The 16,439-nt window shown below is 45.6% G+C and overlaps 2 protein-coding genes across 3 annotated transcripts in view; one reads left to right on the forward strand and one right to left on the reverse strand.

Annotated features, from left to right (window-relative positions):
• LOC124462926 (homeodomain-interacting protein kinase 2-like) overlaps nucleotides 1-4,278 on the reverse strand; it is a 20,205-nt gene extending 15,927 nt beyond the window's left edge. The window contains exon 1 of the mRNA XM_047014638.1: nucleotides 3,944-4,278. Within this exon, the coding sequence (XP_046870594.1) occupies nucleotides 3,944-3,962 (19 nt within the window). The 5' untranslated portion in view covers nucleotides 3,963-4,278. The remainder of the gene's footprint in view (nucleotides 1-3,943) is intronic.
• A 1,583-nt stretch (nucleotides 4,279-5,861) lies between these two features.
• Nucleotides 5,862-16,439, forward strand: part of tbxas1 (thromboxane A synthase 1 (platelet)) — a 28,398-nt gene continuing 17,820 nt past the window's right edge. Inside the window, exons 1-2 of one of the 2 annotated variants that reach the window (XM_047014630.1) lie at nucleotides 5,862-5,953; nucleotides 9,937-10,089. In XM_047014630.1, the coding sequence (XP_046870586.1) occupies nucleotides 9,998-10,089 (92 nt within the window). In that variant the 5' untranslated portion in view covers nucleotides 5,862-5,953; nucleotides 9,937-9,997. Of the gene's footprint in view, nucleotides 5,954-9,936; nucleotides 10,090-15,275; nucleotides 15,735-16,439 lie in introns of those variants that run through there. The other variant, XM_047014629.1, reaches the window with a different exon arrangement.

A 16,439-nucleotide genomic window follows, 5' to 3' on the forward strand; every position in this document is an offset into this window, starting at 1 on the left:
CTGCAGTTCTCTGATGACCAGCCAAGCATGTTTCTATACCTGCAGCCATGTGGAAACCAGCAGGCCTGTCAGCCAGTCAGTCAGCCAGCCAGCCAGTCAGCCAGCCAGTCAGCCAGCCAGCCAGCCAGCCAGTCAGCCAGCCAGTCAGCCAGTCAGCCAGTCAGCCAGTCATCACCCTGCTTCTTTACCCTGACTGAGAAGACACCCTAATCTACAGCCTCTACCTGGATGCACCCAGGCCACAGCATTAGTCTAACCCCCAGCCCACTTCATAGTACTTTTCCAGTTTCTCTCTCTCTCTGTGTCTCTGTCTCTCTCTCTCTCTCTGTATGTGCGCATAAGCCCCTGCATGTCAGAAGACACGGTGATAACAGTGCTCTTGTTCTTCCAGACTGAGCCTAGCCAAATGGACTGGGAAGGGCCGAGGACATTATCAGAAACAATAGGATTAGGGCCACAGACAATGTGCTGCAAACAGGCTTAGGGGGGGGGCTGATTTAAAAAGCAACGCTACAATAGCCAAACACATTCCCACCCCCACTGAACCCCCACTGAACTGAGGGCTTCCAACATGCCCATCAGGGCTGCGTCCTGTGTCACATGGGCACCGGGCAGGGATGGGGGCAGGGCTTGGGGGCAGGGCCTGGGGGCAGGGATGTGGGGCCTGGGGGTGGGGAGGCAGTAGGGTAGCGGGCAGAGGGGTAGCATGCAATGGTACTGGCTGTAGATGGGTAAAGCAAGGCCCATCTCATACATAAGACTTCATCTTACTCCTGTCATCAGTTAATGCTTCTCACCAAAAAGCAACTAAACTGTCAACACATAAGAAAGGCAACACAATATACTTAGCTGGTGGACTAAGAACACTGTTAATAATTCATTGGAAAAGTATGTTTTCTTCCTCTCTTCTGCGGGCACTGCCAACAGAACATCAAAGCATTGGAAGCTTCCTTGTGTTCAAAAGATAAAGGAACATAACAAAGCTAATACACACACACACGCACACACACACGCACATACATACAAACACAAACTCTCAAAAACTAATAATACTTTACCGTCAACAAAGATGGAGTCAGTAAAGTTTGCCAGGGAAGGAGGGTGAGCTACGTCCATGCTACTTCCTGAAGGATCTCACCCAGCTTCCGAGGCGACTAGGCCTTGCTATCCTGGGGGTTTCCTGCTACTCTAATCTGAGTTGAAACACTCCATCCTTGGACTAAGCAATGGGCCTGCAAGAAAGAGATCAATCAACCAGCTCCAAACAAGCCTATGCCCTCTCTCCTGACCACACCCCCTTTATCTCTCTGTCTCTCTTTCTTTCTATGGGTCTCTCTCTCTCTTTCTCTCGGTCTCTCTCTCTCTTTCTCTGTCTCTCTCTCTTTCTTTCTGTTTCTCTCTGTTTCTCTCTCTTTTTCTCTCTGTCTCTCTCTTTTTCTCTCTGTCTCTCTCTCTGTCTCTCTTTCTCTCTCTCTCTATATATATATATATATACTCTACATCTGATTGTAGGTAGGAAGTGCTTGCTCAGAGCATTTTAAACCCATGTCTAGGTAAGTGCTGTGTGGAGGGATTAGAGGTCCAGAGAGGCCGGCAGCACTGCAGCCTTCCCTGTCATGAGCACCACCACCAGGCTCGAGTCCCTCTCCCTCTACCCCCCCTGTGGAGGGGTGGTGGTGGGCTGCAAAAAAACACTGTGTGTCTGACCTGGAGGAGACAGAGCCATGAATGTTGGTGCCCTGTGGGTGGTTCTGTGACCTAACTCCACTAAACACACACACACACACATGTCATGTCCTAGCCAGGGGGGCTAGGCGTCTGAATATTAGCTTTTCCACAGCTGGGGGACGCTGGCCCTGGTCTCTCCATCAGACATCCATCAACGTGTCAGGCTGGGTTATGAGACCAGGCTCCCAGGGCACCAAGGCCATAGACACACACACATACACACACATACACACACATACACACATGCACACCAACACGTCTACACAAGTACAGCACCACAACTAAACTAAAGAAACAAATCCAAGAGAGTGTGCTGAACACCAAAACAATAAACCTAAAGTACTCAATGTACTTTTTAGCTACTAAATAGGTTCCAGTAACACTGGATTATACTTGGATCTCTAAACATCTCCAAGGTTGATCTACATAGCAGGCTATGGGAGACATGAAGAGGGGGGGGGGGGGGGGGGGGGGGTGAGAGGCAGGCATGGAGAGTAATTAATTTCCCCACTTTTTCTCTCTCTTTCCCTCTCTCTCTCTTTCTCTCTCTCTCACTCTCTCTCTCTCTCTCTCTCTCTTTCTCTCTCTCTCACTCTCTTTCTCTCTCTCTCTCTCTTGCTTTCTCTCTTTCTTCTCACCATGGTGAAAGGAAAACCAAGGAATGTCATTTCAACTAATTACCTTCCACTGAGCTAGGAATCTCATTTCAACCTTTCTTTTCATGTTCCTGTAAGCCCCGCTCACTGATTGGAGACGCGGACACCACCATAGTTGGCTACGCCTACGTATAAACTCATCAATCTGAACAGGCAGGTATCGTTACAGTGTGCAAGGTGACACTCTTTGGTCTTTTCAAACTGAAATACTAATGGAGGCAGTTTCATCATAAATTATAGGCTGACGATGACAGTAAAAAGAGTGTAAAATAACAACCTCAGAGTCTGTTTATTTTCTACAACACTTAAACATTTGGTTACTTTATCCATAATGAGGGGTTCGTTCTAGATTTACGGCTGTGTTCCATTTTTAACCGACAGAGGGCGCGCAGAGTTTCCAGTATTAAATTATCAAAGAAGTATTAAATCATCTGATAAAGATGATCAGTGTCTACGTTCGTATACGTCGATAACCAAACAAAGGTCAATCGATAATTTCACCTTTTTGGATTCAAGAAACGGCCTCCAGCTTCGTGTCTTTCAGTCCCAAAAGGATATAAATATCCCACAGAATAGTTAAGGGTGAATCGACTGGCGCTGTACCAAAATAAAAGACCAGGCTACAAGTCATTGTCTAGTCATGAAATAGATAACTCATTTAGGCAATTTTGTCATGACATTCTTTAATAATTATGATTGTAGGATAAACTAAACATGTGACCTAACCTTTGCTGAACTGCATTATCCTTGGAAATTTTATTTAACGGCCCATACTGACAAATCCCAATTAAATACGTATGAAATACATATATAGATACAATAATTCAGTATAACATATAATTACAGGTAAATGACATTGTAATAAGAAGTGTACTCCATTATGGCAAAATTGTACCTGAACATGCTAGGTATCATTCTCTTCATCGGATTAAACACAGCCGTAGTGCAGCCGCAGCAAATAGGCAGCATTTAGGACGTCTAGTTTAGAAATAAACGAACCTTTGCATCTATGAATTAAAGATTCAATTCCTAAACATCTAACGTCAATAACCTGGAAATGTTATACGTTCCGACGAAAAAAACAATAAAAACCTTCTCCGGTTGCGTGAGGTGCCAACCTCTATTCCTCTTCCTCAATGTGCATCAATGGTATCTGTTAAGCAGTGCTCTAAATATCCCGAGGAAATGCAACATTTCAAATAGTTTTTTAGAGCGTAGCCTGTTTGTGTCTGATGACAAATTGGTTCAGGTCGTGGACTATTATATTCCTAACAAGAGAGTATTAACGTTTATGTAGGCTACGCAGCCTGAACACAGAGCCAAGGTTTTGTTATTTTTTTTTACAGGATTTTAAGCATCCATGCAATATTACAGTAACCTGGCTCCTTTGATCAAAACAGAACACTTGAAACTATAATATGCACATTTAATTAATCTTTACACAAAGAAAGGGACACAGCTTTCTTCCTTACTACCGCACGCAATTAAATACTTAATCAAATACACTTAGTACATGTCTGGTTCGCTTCTAAGGATATTTGGATACGGAAATTACATACCTTCGTATACAGGGGCCATCGGTGCAAGGACGTCTGTTATTCATGGCAAAAAATAAAGAGAGATTTCAGAACTCAATAAAAATCTGCCATCTTGAGCTACTGTCAGTGTCGCCGTCTCCTGCATTACTGGCCACGTTCATTAGTGAGAAAAATGACCATAATTCACATCCAGATTTGAAATTCGGAGCGCAGTCCACGGAAAAGTGTTAGATGAAATCTTCAGCAACAGTGCCCCGCCAACTGTGTTTTCCTTATGGCTCAAATGATGAGCCGAACTGCAGGTTTGTTTCAGCTGGAGTGCGACATGTCTGTTGAGTCCCTGCAAAAGTTGCAATGGCAAGAGCAGAGCGAGTTTAGTGTACAATGTAGTCAAGCGACTATCGAGTCGATCAAGGGAGGAGATCTTTGGGGGGCGTCGTACTCACATAATTAATGACTGCGCCGCTACTTTGTAACCTTTGCAAGTGGATCTAATTGATGAAACGAAAGGTTGCTCAAGCTATATACATGTTATTCATTACCCGCAATACCCGGTCAATAAACAAATGTAGGATTGCTATAAAATACAATGCATTTAGATTGCCTAAAGGGATGTATCCTTAGAGCACGAACATTTTGTATCCACTTGGCATAGGCTACATGTCAATAATACCCAACCCACCAGCCTGATCAAGATTATTCTACACCTAGGTAACCACACGGTTACACAAGATATGTGTACATTCTAATTTGATATAGAAACACCAGATCGTCACGAATAGAACAACAATGTTTTTTGAAGCTTTATATGTTGAATATGCTTCTTCCGTGATCATGTCGAGGTGAATGATTCTGTGAGCATTTAGTCGTGCCTTTATCAAGCAGTTGTACTATATGACGACAGTACATTTTCATAGAATGAAGTAGAGCGGAATCGGATTACATAGACTCACACAGATGTGAGTAATGTGTCACTCAATATCGACTACATATATTTAACCGTGCAATACACCTGTAGGCCTATTAGTTAACCTTTGAGTGGAAATTAAAATGGCACAATATGTAATTACAAAGGACTCTTGAGCGTTGCTCATTTAGATACACAATTACATTGTATATTGTATATACATAAATTATTGTATCGTGTCAGTAATTGTATGTAGCCTTACTCTTTTAGTCGGTTATATTTATATTAATATTAATGCATTAGGATAATACACACCATAATGCCAATTCAACTGCCTGGAAGCCTAAATATATTTAATTGTCCTATGTATCTGAATACCGGGCTGACATGGATACTGCAGTTCACAGAGAGATAGACTAAGGTATAACTGGCTCGTGCTGAAGACCGATACATCTTTATTTCATGCTGCATATAGGTGAACTTTAACCTCAAACTCTTTGTCTTTTTGCCTTCCCCTCTATTAGAATATGATAATCGCAGACAGAAGGCTACTGGATCCCGATCGACCACATACACTTAGAAAGCCATATAGGCCGTGCCTAAATACAATTGATGTTGTGGTCCCGCCAAATGGGACATCTGCTGATATAAGATACAAGTAGCCTATAGACCTAGTTGGGAATTGGCTGAATATCAGTTTACATCTAATATGTAAAATATTTTTGAAGCAAAGCATATTGTTTAGCCCCCGGACTATTTCACATGACAGTTTAGGCCACAGTCTGGTCTTCCCCTCTGTACCAGTTGTCCATCATAATTTCCGAAGGGTCCTGAGAGGTGAGTAGCCTACCCTGGAAACGGAGTTAGGGGCAAATTGTATGCCACTGCAAACAATACGGTTAGTATGCTAGACGAGACAGGCTACCCCCTTTCTACTGAAAGAGACGTAATCTAATTTCATAAAGCAATTTGAAAAATGGTCTGAAGCCGTCCATGAACTACAAATACCAGAATACCCCGTATGTAGTCCTCGGAGTTTACGGAAGGACTACAATACGTTCCATGTCTGATTCAATACAAGTGTTGCAGGTTATCAAATAAACAGTAGCCTACGTGACAACAAGGTAAGAACTTAATGCAAGAGATCCACTGTCATGTTATAACAATGTGAGACGTTGTTAAATCCATAGACATTATACAGTCTATGGTTAAATCATTATGGTCAGCGAACTAGCCATCGTTGGATTTCGTAATTGTCTGTTTTCGTCACGTGCAACCTTCAGTGACATAACGTAGAATCGGATTCAGTGTTCAAACACATTAAGAATGCTTGGTAAAAATACATTTTATGATACAACCTAAATGTATATACATATAATATTTACACTGCTGTGTTTGAAACATGCAGTCTGGCTGCAACTCGCATTATTTAGATATCGTAGGCATACATTCCCAAAGCGTAGTGAGTCAACGAAAACAAGGTCAAGCTTAACGAAATTCGTGTTGCGGCTGTTTCCTACTGAAAACTAAATTACTGTTGATATCGTCATAATTATCATTGACTAGGTGTAACGCTGCAGACCCATTTAAAATACCAAAAAACAGATGGACTGGACGGTGTCTGCCAGTTATGTATGCCAGTCTGTCGGTAAGATGGTCTTCCTCCCCCACCACATATCAGGACTGTAAACCTCTGCAACTGTGCTAACTTCAAGTCTTCACAGTAGACAGTAAGTAGTGTAGGTCTGGGAGGGAAGGAAGGAGAGAGGTTACAGAATGAGACAATGGGGTTTATCTTTCTCATAATAAGTTAGTAGAAAACCATCTCTCTAGTTTACAGATCATCAAAGATGGCAAAAGTAGAAGTACAGAAGTAAACTCAAAAAGAAGTACAGATACTCATGTAAAAAGACTGGTAAAAGTTGAAGTACTACACTTTTTCACTCAAGCTAAAGTAAAGAAGTATGTGCTCGGACATATACTTAAGTAAAAAATAGTCATTACTACTACCCGGCTAGTGTCACGCTTAGGGTTGCCAACTTTGTCACAATGAAATACGGGTCAAGAGGTGGCCTGCTACAGCAGTGCGGTTATAGTTTTCAGGTTTGTGTGAATATATAGCTTAATGTTTAAGCCATTTGTCATAATAATAGCCTACACTAGGCTAAATGCACACGACAGTAATAGGCTTACGTATTTCCGGAAAAGAAGAAGCCAGGTCTAGAACTTCTAGCAAAGTTAAAATGTGACTTTTAATAACCAGAACAGGTTATGTTAACCCTTAGATATTGCTCTCTTAACCCAACTCTAAGATGGTGAGCCTTCTCGCTTTTTTTCATGATCTTAAACAACAATTAACATGTACGCAGGATTCTAAAAACTTGAGAGTTCCCTGAGCGCCACACAGTAGCATTCTGTTGAATGACTATACCTCTTTACTAGGGGTGGGAATCTTTTGGTACTTCACGATTCGATTCAAATCAATTCTTGGAGTCACGAATCGATTACAAATTGTTTTTTTTTTACATTTGTGAATTGATGTGAATCGCTAAAAGACTGAATCGCGATTCAAATGTGAATCAATTTTTTTCCCCCCACCCTTACTCTTTACTGCTTCCTATGGACCGGTTTCTCAGTACTGACCTTCTATTTAGCTTAGATGTAACGAGCACACAGCAGTATGTATTTAATAGCAGTGTAATGCACTACATGCTTGAAGCATTTTCCAATCTTGTTAAAAGATGTTGTTGTGAAACCCATGTATCACTCATGCTCAGTGAACCTCAAAGCCATTTAGCTGAGGGTCGTTTTCTAAATGACCTGACGAATAGTAACGTCCTCCAGGCATTCTTAGCATGCAAACTGTAGTTAACTGTTGTCGCCTTGAAGGTATTTTATCATTATGAGGAAGTGACATTCAAATTTAAGTAGTTATACAAGCTATCGAACTGAAAAATCATTAGGCTGTCCGGTAGGCTGCTGTGAGATGGATAGGCCATAACCAAGGACATGCTTGTCCTTGGTGGAGATATTTTAATTGAGATGAATTTCTGTCAAAACAGATAACAACTTTGACTGATGTTACTGACCCTGTTTCTGATCCTGTGAATTTGTATTTTCATTGTCAAATGGGTCTGATTTGATTAAACAGGGCTGGGTATAGCTCAGTGGTTAGAGCATTGACTGCAGATCAAAAGGTTTCAAGTTTAAATACTCCCTGTACAGTACATTGCTTTGGATAAAAGTGTCTGCTAAACAATAACATGATTTTATTTTATAAATGTTAAACATTAAACATCATCAAATATGCTGTACTGTACCAACATCTGATTTGTTGTTTTGAGGATGAAGTGTAGGCCTAAATCTTTCCTAACTTCTGTACAATATGCAATCTCAACATATTGAAAACAAAAAGTTAAAGCCGTCGTCTTTATCACAAGAGACAGATAACGGTGTTTTCCCTCCGTCAGCTTGTGCAGACAGACAGTCCTGCGGGTGGCTGGTACTGGCACTATGGTTGCTCCTGCTCATGACTGAACAAGTGGGTCACAGTGATAACCTGCACAGTAAACAAGAGTTTACATTGATATTTCCATTCATCAGCATTTTGTTTAGGCTAGTTATTTAGCAATGGACTTAACAATGCCCAGAACTCAAGCGTTAGGAGTTAAAGGCTGACTCTAGACTTCTTACAGATGGGAAAGCTAGCAGACTTGCGGTTTTTGAACCATTGGTCATGGCTCATCACACCCAGTCAACACTGGATATCTGATATGTTTCTTTCCCACAGTATGGACTGAAATACCCTTGTTTCTCCAAACGTCCATTTGTGATGTTGTAACGTCTTCCCGTCTTTGTGACATTACGCTCACACACACACCCTCGCACACGCACACACGCACAGACAAACACAAAAAAACAAAATCAACCCCAGAGTGATGGAGACTAGGCGTTGCTTAACCAGGGAGGATGATTGACTTGCTGTGATTGAGGACAGGACAGGGTCTCCAAGTCATCTCAGCAGGGGCGCGGGGGGAGGGGGGGGGGGGGCAGCCAACCGAAGCCTGAGGCAGAGCTGCCACTGAAACTGACTAATAATTGACAAAGAGAGCATGTTGCCCCCGGAAACGCCAACCTGGAGAATCCAGGAGGGGGATTGGTTGTGAAGAGGTGCTATTGTACGTGGTGAAATGTGGTAAACTTTAGCTTAACACTGTACCACCATTGAAATGAGAACAACAAGCAATGATGGTTCAATAAGAAGGGATGCTTGTTGAATGTGGAATGTATGTGTGCTCGGGCTGTCCTTTTGTCTCCTAAAAGAGTCATGTGATCAAGGTGGAATCGGCCTGTGGTCTGGTCCCTCATGAACTCCAAATATACTACAATATGTATGTGGACACCGCTCAGTATACAGACACCTGTTTGTCGAACCTGACGTTCCTAAACCATGGACATTCAACCTGACGTTCCTAAACCATGGACATTCAACCTGACGTTCCTAAACCATGGACATTCAACCTGTCGTTCCTAAACCATGGACATTCAACCTGTCGTTCCTAAACCATAAGCGTTCATATTAACTTGGTTCTCGCTTTGTCTCTATGATCAAATGGGTCAGATGGCTGAGTGGTTAGGGAATCGGGCTATTGAGCAGAAGGTTGCCAGTTCCATTCCTGGCCGTGCTAAATTACGTTGTGTCCTTGGGCAAGGCACTTCACCCTACTTGCCTCAGGGGGAATGTCCTTGTACTTACTGTAAGTCGCTCTGGATAAGAGTGTCTGCTAAATGACTAAATGTAAATTGTTTCCTTAGCTTTTCTGGGAAGGCTTTCCAAAACACATTTGATGATAACATTGACGCGGGACTGGCATTCATTCAGCCACAAGAGCATTAGGGAGGTGGGACTCTGATGTTGGGTGATTAGACCCCGCCTGCAGATGGCGTTCACATTTATCCCAAATGTGTTTGATGATGTCAGTGTTCCAACGTCTTTTGGAAAACCTTCCTGGAAATGCAAAGGCAGTTATGAACGCAAAGTGAGAAGCAACTCCACAATAACACTTAGTTTAACAAGTGTCTGACTCTGGATCTCTTCTATCTACAGTGTTCCCAGGCTGAGCAGTGCTCGGGGTGGTTTGAGGACTACTGCCTGGAGGTCATAGGTCATGATGGAGCTGCTGGAGATGTTAGCTGTGGAGCCCAGCGGTCTGTCTGTCTCAGTCGCCCTCTTCCTCATCTTCCTCGTACTCCTGTACTGGTGAGTCAATCCCACATCTGACATGAACCCAAGTTACTCATCGACAGTGGGGGATGGGTTGAGTGTGTGTGGATCATTTATAGGGGCCGTGGTGAAGTGCCGGCATTTGGCTGAGTCAGCTATGTGGGTCTGCTGCTCGTGGTGGTGGGTGTGGCGTTTTGTGAATGGTCCAGCCTGGTCCACCTTGTAGAACTTTTGGTAATGATCCATGATCTGGCATGGCAACACAGTGCTTTCAGGCAATCATTGGTCATTTTAGGAACTTTGCAATTTCAGAAGCAAAAATAGTGCTATTCAAGGAACTACAAAAGCCTAATGGGTAGAAACTAATCATTAAACTAAACAAGGCTGTCCCTGGTTTCAGCCTTCTATCTGACCAAACCCCCTGAAACTGAGAAAGGGAGATTGCAAAGTGAGCTTATTTAAATTTAGACGCACATTAACCAGGATTAGCAGGCTTAGAATTTAGCAGGACAGATTGATGCTCTGTCACACCACTGAGCGAGGAACACTGACAGGCCTGGGCTCTCTCTCTCTCTCTCTCTCTCTCTCTCTCTCTCTCTCTCTCTTTCTCTTTCCCCCCACTCTTTCCCTCTCTCTCACTCCCTACCTCTCTCTCTTTATTTTTCTCGCTCTGTCTTTCTCTCTCTCTCTCCCCCTCTAACTTTCTCTTTCTCTTTCCCCCCACTCTTTCCTTCTCTCTCACTCCCTACCTCTCTCTCTTTATTTTTCTCGCTCTGTCTTTCTCTTTCTCTCTGCAGTGCAGACTGGATGGCGTGTTGCTCCAGAGTGTGGAGTTGCTTGTTTTGTAGTGCAGGGAGTGAGACTGCTGGCTGTGGTGAGGTGTGTCTCTCTCTTGTGGGACCGAGGTAACCACTTCATAGGACTCACCTGCAGCTTCAAATGAAGCTGCGCACAAAGACAGTACCCATAGATACGAGACAACGTTGCCGTCTGCAGAAGTGGTGCACTTCAGCGTGCAGCTGGAAGATAAGGTCGCCTGCATGAAGACAAATAAGAAACAGGTTTGATCCTCATGCAAAGTTTGGTTCTTTTGTGAGCCCTGTTTAAAACACAAGCACACAAACACACACACACACAGTGAAACACTCACATAGCAACAAATGCAAACACACACGCACACCAGCACTTGAGTTTTGTCCCAGACATGTAAATTCCTGTCTGCTGGCAAGGCGGAGGATGCCGTTCAGCTGCGGCCAGCTCACAGGGTATCATGTGCTTGGTGTAGCTCTCCCGCTGTCACCATGCTAATGAAGATCTATACTTGTGGATGGGACTCGCTTCCAGCTTTGTCATGACACCCTGGATGGAAATGACAAGATGTCGCAGAGGCAACGTCCCTGGCAGGCCTCCATACAGAAATAAGCCCCATTAGAGAATTAGGCCCTGCAGTTTTAACTTTGCTACTCTGCAAAAATAGTCAGTAAAAGGTCATGTCCTTGAACTGCTGGTGTCTGACGTGTCTCCAGTACTGTTGTGTACGTCGTCTCATAAACATGGGAATGGAAATGACAGCCCTGTCCACTGCAACCCTCTCTCTGTCTCTCTATCCCTCTGTCTCTTGAGGATCTCTCTCTCTCTCTCTCTCTCTCTCTCTCTCTCTCTCTCTCTCTCTCTCTCTCTCTCTCTCTCTCTCTCTCTCTCTCTCTCTCTCTCTCTCTCTCTCTCTCTGTCTCTCTTTCTCTCTCACTGTCTCTCCCTCTGTCTGTCTCTCTCTCTCTTTGTCTCTCTTTCAATATCTCTCTGTCTTTTTTACTCTACCTTTCTCTCCCACATTCTCGTTCTTTCATGCATGCACTTCTTTCTTTCTGCCCCCCCCTCTCTCTTTCTCTCTTCCCATGACAAACACACACCAACACAGTTAAAGCACATTAGTGATCCATATCTGGGTAAGGCTCCCACACAGTAACGCCAGTCTTGTGCAGCTCAGGGCTGTCTCTGAGCTGTTGGAAGCAAACATTTCCTCCCAGCGGAGGCTTGTGGCTGGGGGCCCTGGAACCAGGGGCTGAGCTGCCCAGAGAGCTAGTGTGGCTGGGTTACCCAGCTCTGCTGACCCCCTGCTGAACCCCCCCCCCCCCCCTGGGACCAGCAACACCTCACAGGCAGCTCCAACCGTCTCCACTGTGTGGGGGCACAGAGTAGACTGCCACCTACTGGCAGCACTGCAGTAGTCATCATTACTTCTATCGATGCCTTAGAGATAGCAAGCATGAACTCCTGGACTATTAAGAGCTCAGTGGTGCCATTAGCTGTTCTAGCACTTTTCCAGCTCACCATGGGACACTCACACACACACACACACACACTCATACTGTGTCCTCCATGTACGCCCAGTAATCCAAGTGTGTATTATGGTGTAGCCTATAGTGAATGTTGGATGTAATACAACGCCCTCAGAATGATTAGTGGTCCCCCTCTCTCTACTGGAACACTTTAAGTTTGTTTTCCTGTCCTCTCCAAGCACACAGTGTTAAACTCTGTGACCAGATGAACTGTGCAACATGGTGCTGGGGAACCAAGGCTTGTCACTCCCAGCCACTGCCAGTCACCCAGTCATTCAGAGTCAGCATCCTGTCATTTAAGTCAGTCAGCCAATCAGTCAGCCAATCAGTCACCCAATCAGTCAGCCAATCAGTTATCCAGTCAGTATGAATAGGCGCTTCCTAAAGAAAACAACATCAGACAACACCAGTTTCATTCTAGCTGTTAAGGACTGAATTTGTGTGTGTCTGGAAGGTAAGAATGAACCCCAAATGTTGACTAGTCCACCCTGGCACTGCACGAGCAACATGGGAACTTTGGGTCCAGACTGTTCTAGAATGTTCCATGCAAAACTCTGTTTTCTGATCCGAGTGTTCTGTCTTCGGGGATCCAGTTTCCTACTTTAAACAATGTCTTCCATTAGGTCTGTATCTATAGGCAGACTGAGTAAAGATTGAATATACAACTGGATTAGCACTGTTGGGATTTCCATTCTGGAAAACTTCATGATTGATCAGGTGAGATTTTCTTGTTTCTGTGTTCTCTGTAGAGAATGTGTGTGTTTATACTTGTCTCTACCGGAGAGGATGAACTGTCTCTATTGGCCATGTGGCAGGAAGGCAGTGGAGGTAAAGCTACAACCCCTATGATCAATTTGACTCTCCCCTCCTCTCTTCTCCTCTCCCCTCTTCTCTTCTCCTTTCCCCTCCCCTCCCCTCCCCTCTTCTCTTCTCCTTTACCCTCCTCTCCTCCAGTTGTTTGACTTCTGTTGTCATTGGCCTTCTGTGCTGTGATTGGTTAATTGCAGGCTTTTAGACATCTCATCCATCACACCTGCTAATCACATCAGCTCACACACGCAGCCCTGACAACCAGCCGTCTCCACGGCAATAGCCCATTGGCTATTAATAACGTCAGGATATAATGGTCATGCACTCGGATATCAGAGAGATATAACGGAAAAGTACATCCTTGAAGTCCCTGACAGCAGCCTGGGTGTGTGTATTGTCAGTTAGAGAGCTGAAGGCAGATAACATAGAAGGCTGATGGGCTGTGTGCTATGAGCGGTATCTCTCTCCCTCTCTACCTCCCCCTCTCCCCCCCCCCCTCTCTCTATCTCTCCCCCTCTATCTCTCTGTTTCTCTCTGTTTCTCCCCCCCCCCCCCCCCTCTCTCTCTCTCTGGCTCTGGTCATGTCATGTACTCTCTGGCCTGGCTTGCCTCACAGTAGCCTAGCAACAGGGGGAGGGTCAGCCCACCTCAGATCCCTTTGATGAGGTCCTCAGGGTTCCCAACAGCCTGGGGGGGCAGGGTGGGTGGGGGGTGGGGGGGCAGGGTGGGTGGGGGGTGGGGGGGCAGGGTGGGTGGGGGGTGGGGGGGCAGGGTGGGTGGGGGGGGTGGGCGATGTTTGGGGGGAGGGGGTGAAGGAGGTTGTCTGAGATGTCACCTCGCTTCACTCTGTTGTCCTGGTCTATCTTCCCTCCTGGTAGAGGCTGTGGGGGCTGTGAAGGGTGTGGAGGCTGAGGGGAAGGCTGTAGAGGCTGAAGTTGCTGTAGGAGGCTGAAGAGGCTGTTCCCATGGCCAGAGCCCTCCCCGTACACGTTAACCAGGCTCAGTACATGTCTCTCTGCTATCCAGGCTCAGTACCTGTCTCTCTGCTATCCAGGCTCAGTACCTGTCTCTCTGCTATCCAGGCTCAGTACCTGTCTCTCTGCTATCCAGGCTCAGTACCTGTCTCTCTGCTATCCAGGCTCAGTACTTGTCCCATCTGCTATCCAGGCTCAGTACCTGTCTCTCTGCTATCCAGGCTCAGTACCTGTCTCTCTGCTATCCAGGCTCTGTACCTGTCCCAGCCTCAGGGCTGTAGCCTTCTTATCTGGTTTTCCCTTGTGTATGTGTGTGTAGTATACAGTGTGTGTTTACTGTGTGTGTGTGTACAGCATACAGTCTTTACCGGCATGTATATTGCATGTGCTGCGTGTGTGTGTTTTGGAATGGATGTGACAGCTGGAAGAATGACAGTGGTCACATGGAGCCTGCCCCCCCCCAGCACCCCCTGCTCCTCACAGACGGGACACTCTCTCTCTCTCTCTCTTTTCTCTCTCTCTCTCTCTCTCTCTCTCTGCTCCTCACAGACAGGGGACACACTATTAGGGTTCTCCTTCCACCTCTCTGTCTCTCTGTCTCTGTCTCTGTCTCTCTCTTTCTGTCTCTGTCTCTCTCTCTCTCTCTCTTTCCTCCCTCTCTATCTCTCTACAGCCTCTCTCCTTCTCTTCCTCTCCGCGCCACCTGTGCTGCTTTGTCATCCTTTGTTACCGAGTGAAAGCACACTCCTTTGGCTCCCCGCTGACTTCCTCTGTGGTTCATTTAGCGGGGTCTTGTTTGTGGAGAAGCACTGGAGCGAGGCCGCGCCTACCCCCTGACACTCAGGGACAGACAGACAGACAGACAGACAGACAGACACAGGAAGCAGGCAGGCAGGCAGGCAGGAACAGGAATAATAGAAACAGACAAGAAAACAGACAATTATTGAACAGTGTTTGGTGTGTGTGTGTGTGTCACGTGTGTGTGTGTCCACCCTCTCCCTCCTGCCTGTATGCCAAGTTATTGTTTCATTGTGGTTGATATTCATGTGTGGGGAATGCAGGGCCAGTTATTGATGCGCCTCATTGCTCTTCTGAACAGCACAATGGCCACCTCGGAATGATGGGGCGCGGAATCAGATGGTGTCAGAGAAGAATTCCAGACATGTCCAGCTATGAGCACACATGAGGAGCACACACACACACACGTGACACACACACACACACACTCTCCCTCACTCAGACACACACACACACACACACTCTCCCTCCCTCGCACACACACACACATCCTAGTCTGTACATGCCTGTCTAATGAGAATAGCCCCTTGTTAATGAATAACCTCCACCTCTCCAGTCTCCACTTCTCCACCCCTTCTCCACTGACTCTACACCATCCTCACCCCTTCTCCTCTGACTACACCATCCTCCACCCCTTCTCCTCTGACTACACCATCCTCCACCCCTTCTCCACTGACTACACCAACCTCACCCCCCATCCTCCAGACAGGGCTGTGGCTCACACCATCAGGCCCCCTTCATCTGCTGCTGGATCCCTGTGGTGAGCGACTCCAGCACTCAATTACTGCCCAGCCCTCTGACACACACACACACACCCGAGAGCCACTTTGCCTGCCCTCCTCCAGGTTCATGAAAGGAGAGAGACAAAACCTTTTTACACCTTCTCACTCTCTCTTTCTCTGTCTCTCTCTCTTTCTCTCCTATTATATATTTTCTATCTGTATCACTTTCGATCATTCTCTATTTTCCTCTCTCATTCTTTCCCCCTGTCTATCTGTATATATATATCTACCTGTCGATCTGCCTGTCTGCCTTCCTGCCTGTCTGTCAACCTGCCTGTCTGTCTACCTGTCTGGTTGGTCTGTTCATCGTACTTTCTGTGTTAGTGACGTAATGATGCAGGCTCAGAGAGTGGAACTTCTGTCCTTCTGAAACCTCCTCCTCTCATGTACCTTCAGGAGCTAGCTTCCAGCCTCCTACACTCCGGAGAATCATCAATTCACACCTATTAAAACCCAATCCAATAGGCCAGTTTGTCATCTGTATTTCTGAAGCCCAGCCCGTAATCTGCTTCATATATTTAGCACGGTGCGAGGACACTAACACAGAGTAGTGTAAGTGGAGGGCTGAAACGGTGGGGTGAGTCATGGTGATGCACTGCTGAGTGTGAAGAGCCTTCTCTCTGGCAGTCTGTCACAGACTCACTCCTGATTAGGAGCGGGTGGCGTCGGGTGAGTCACCATTC

The sequence above is a fragment of the Hypomesus transpacificus genome, unplaced genomic scaffold, assembly GCF_021917145.1.
Source record: "Hypomesus transpacificus isolate Combined female unplaced genomic scaffold, fHypTra1 scaffold_264, whole genome shotgun sequence".
Taxonomy (NCBI): domain Eukaryota; kingdom Metazoa; phylum Chordata; class Actinopteri; order Osmeriformes; family Osmeridae; genus Hypomesus; species Hypomesus transpacificus.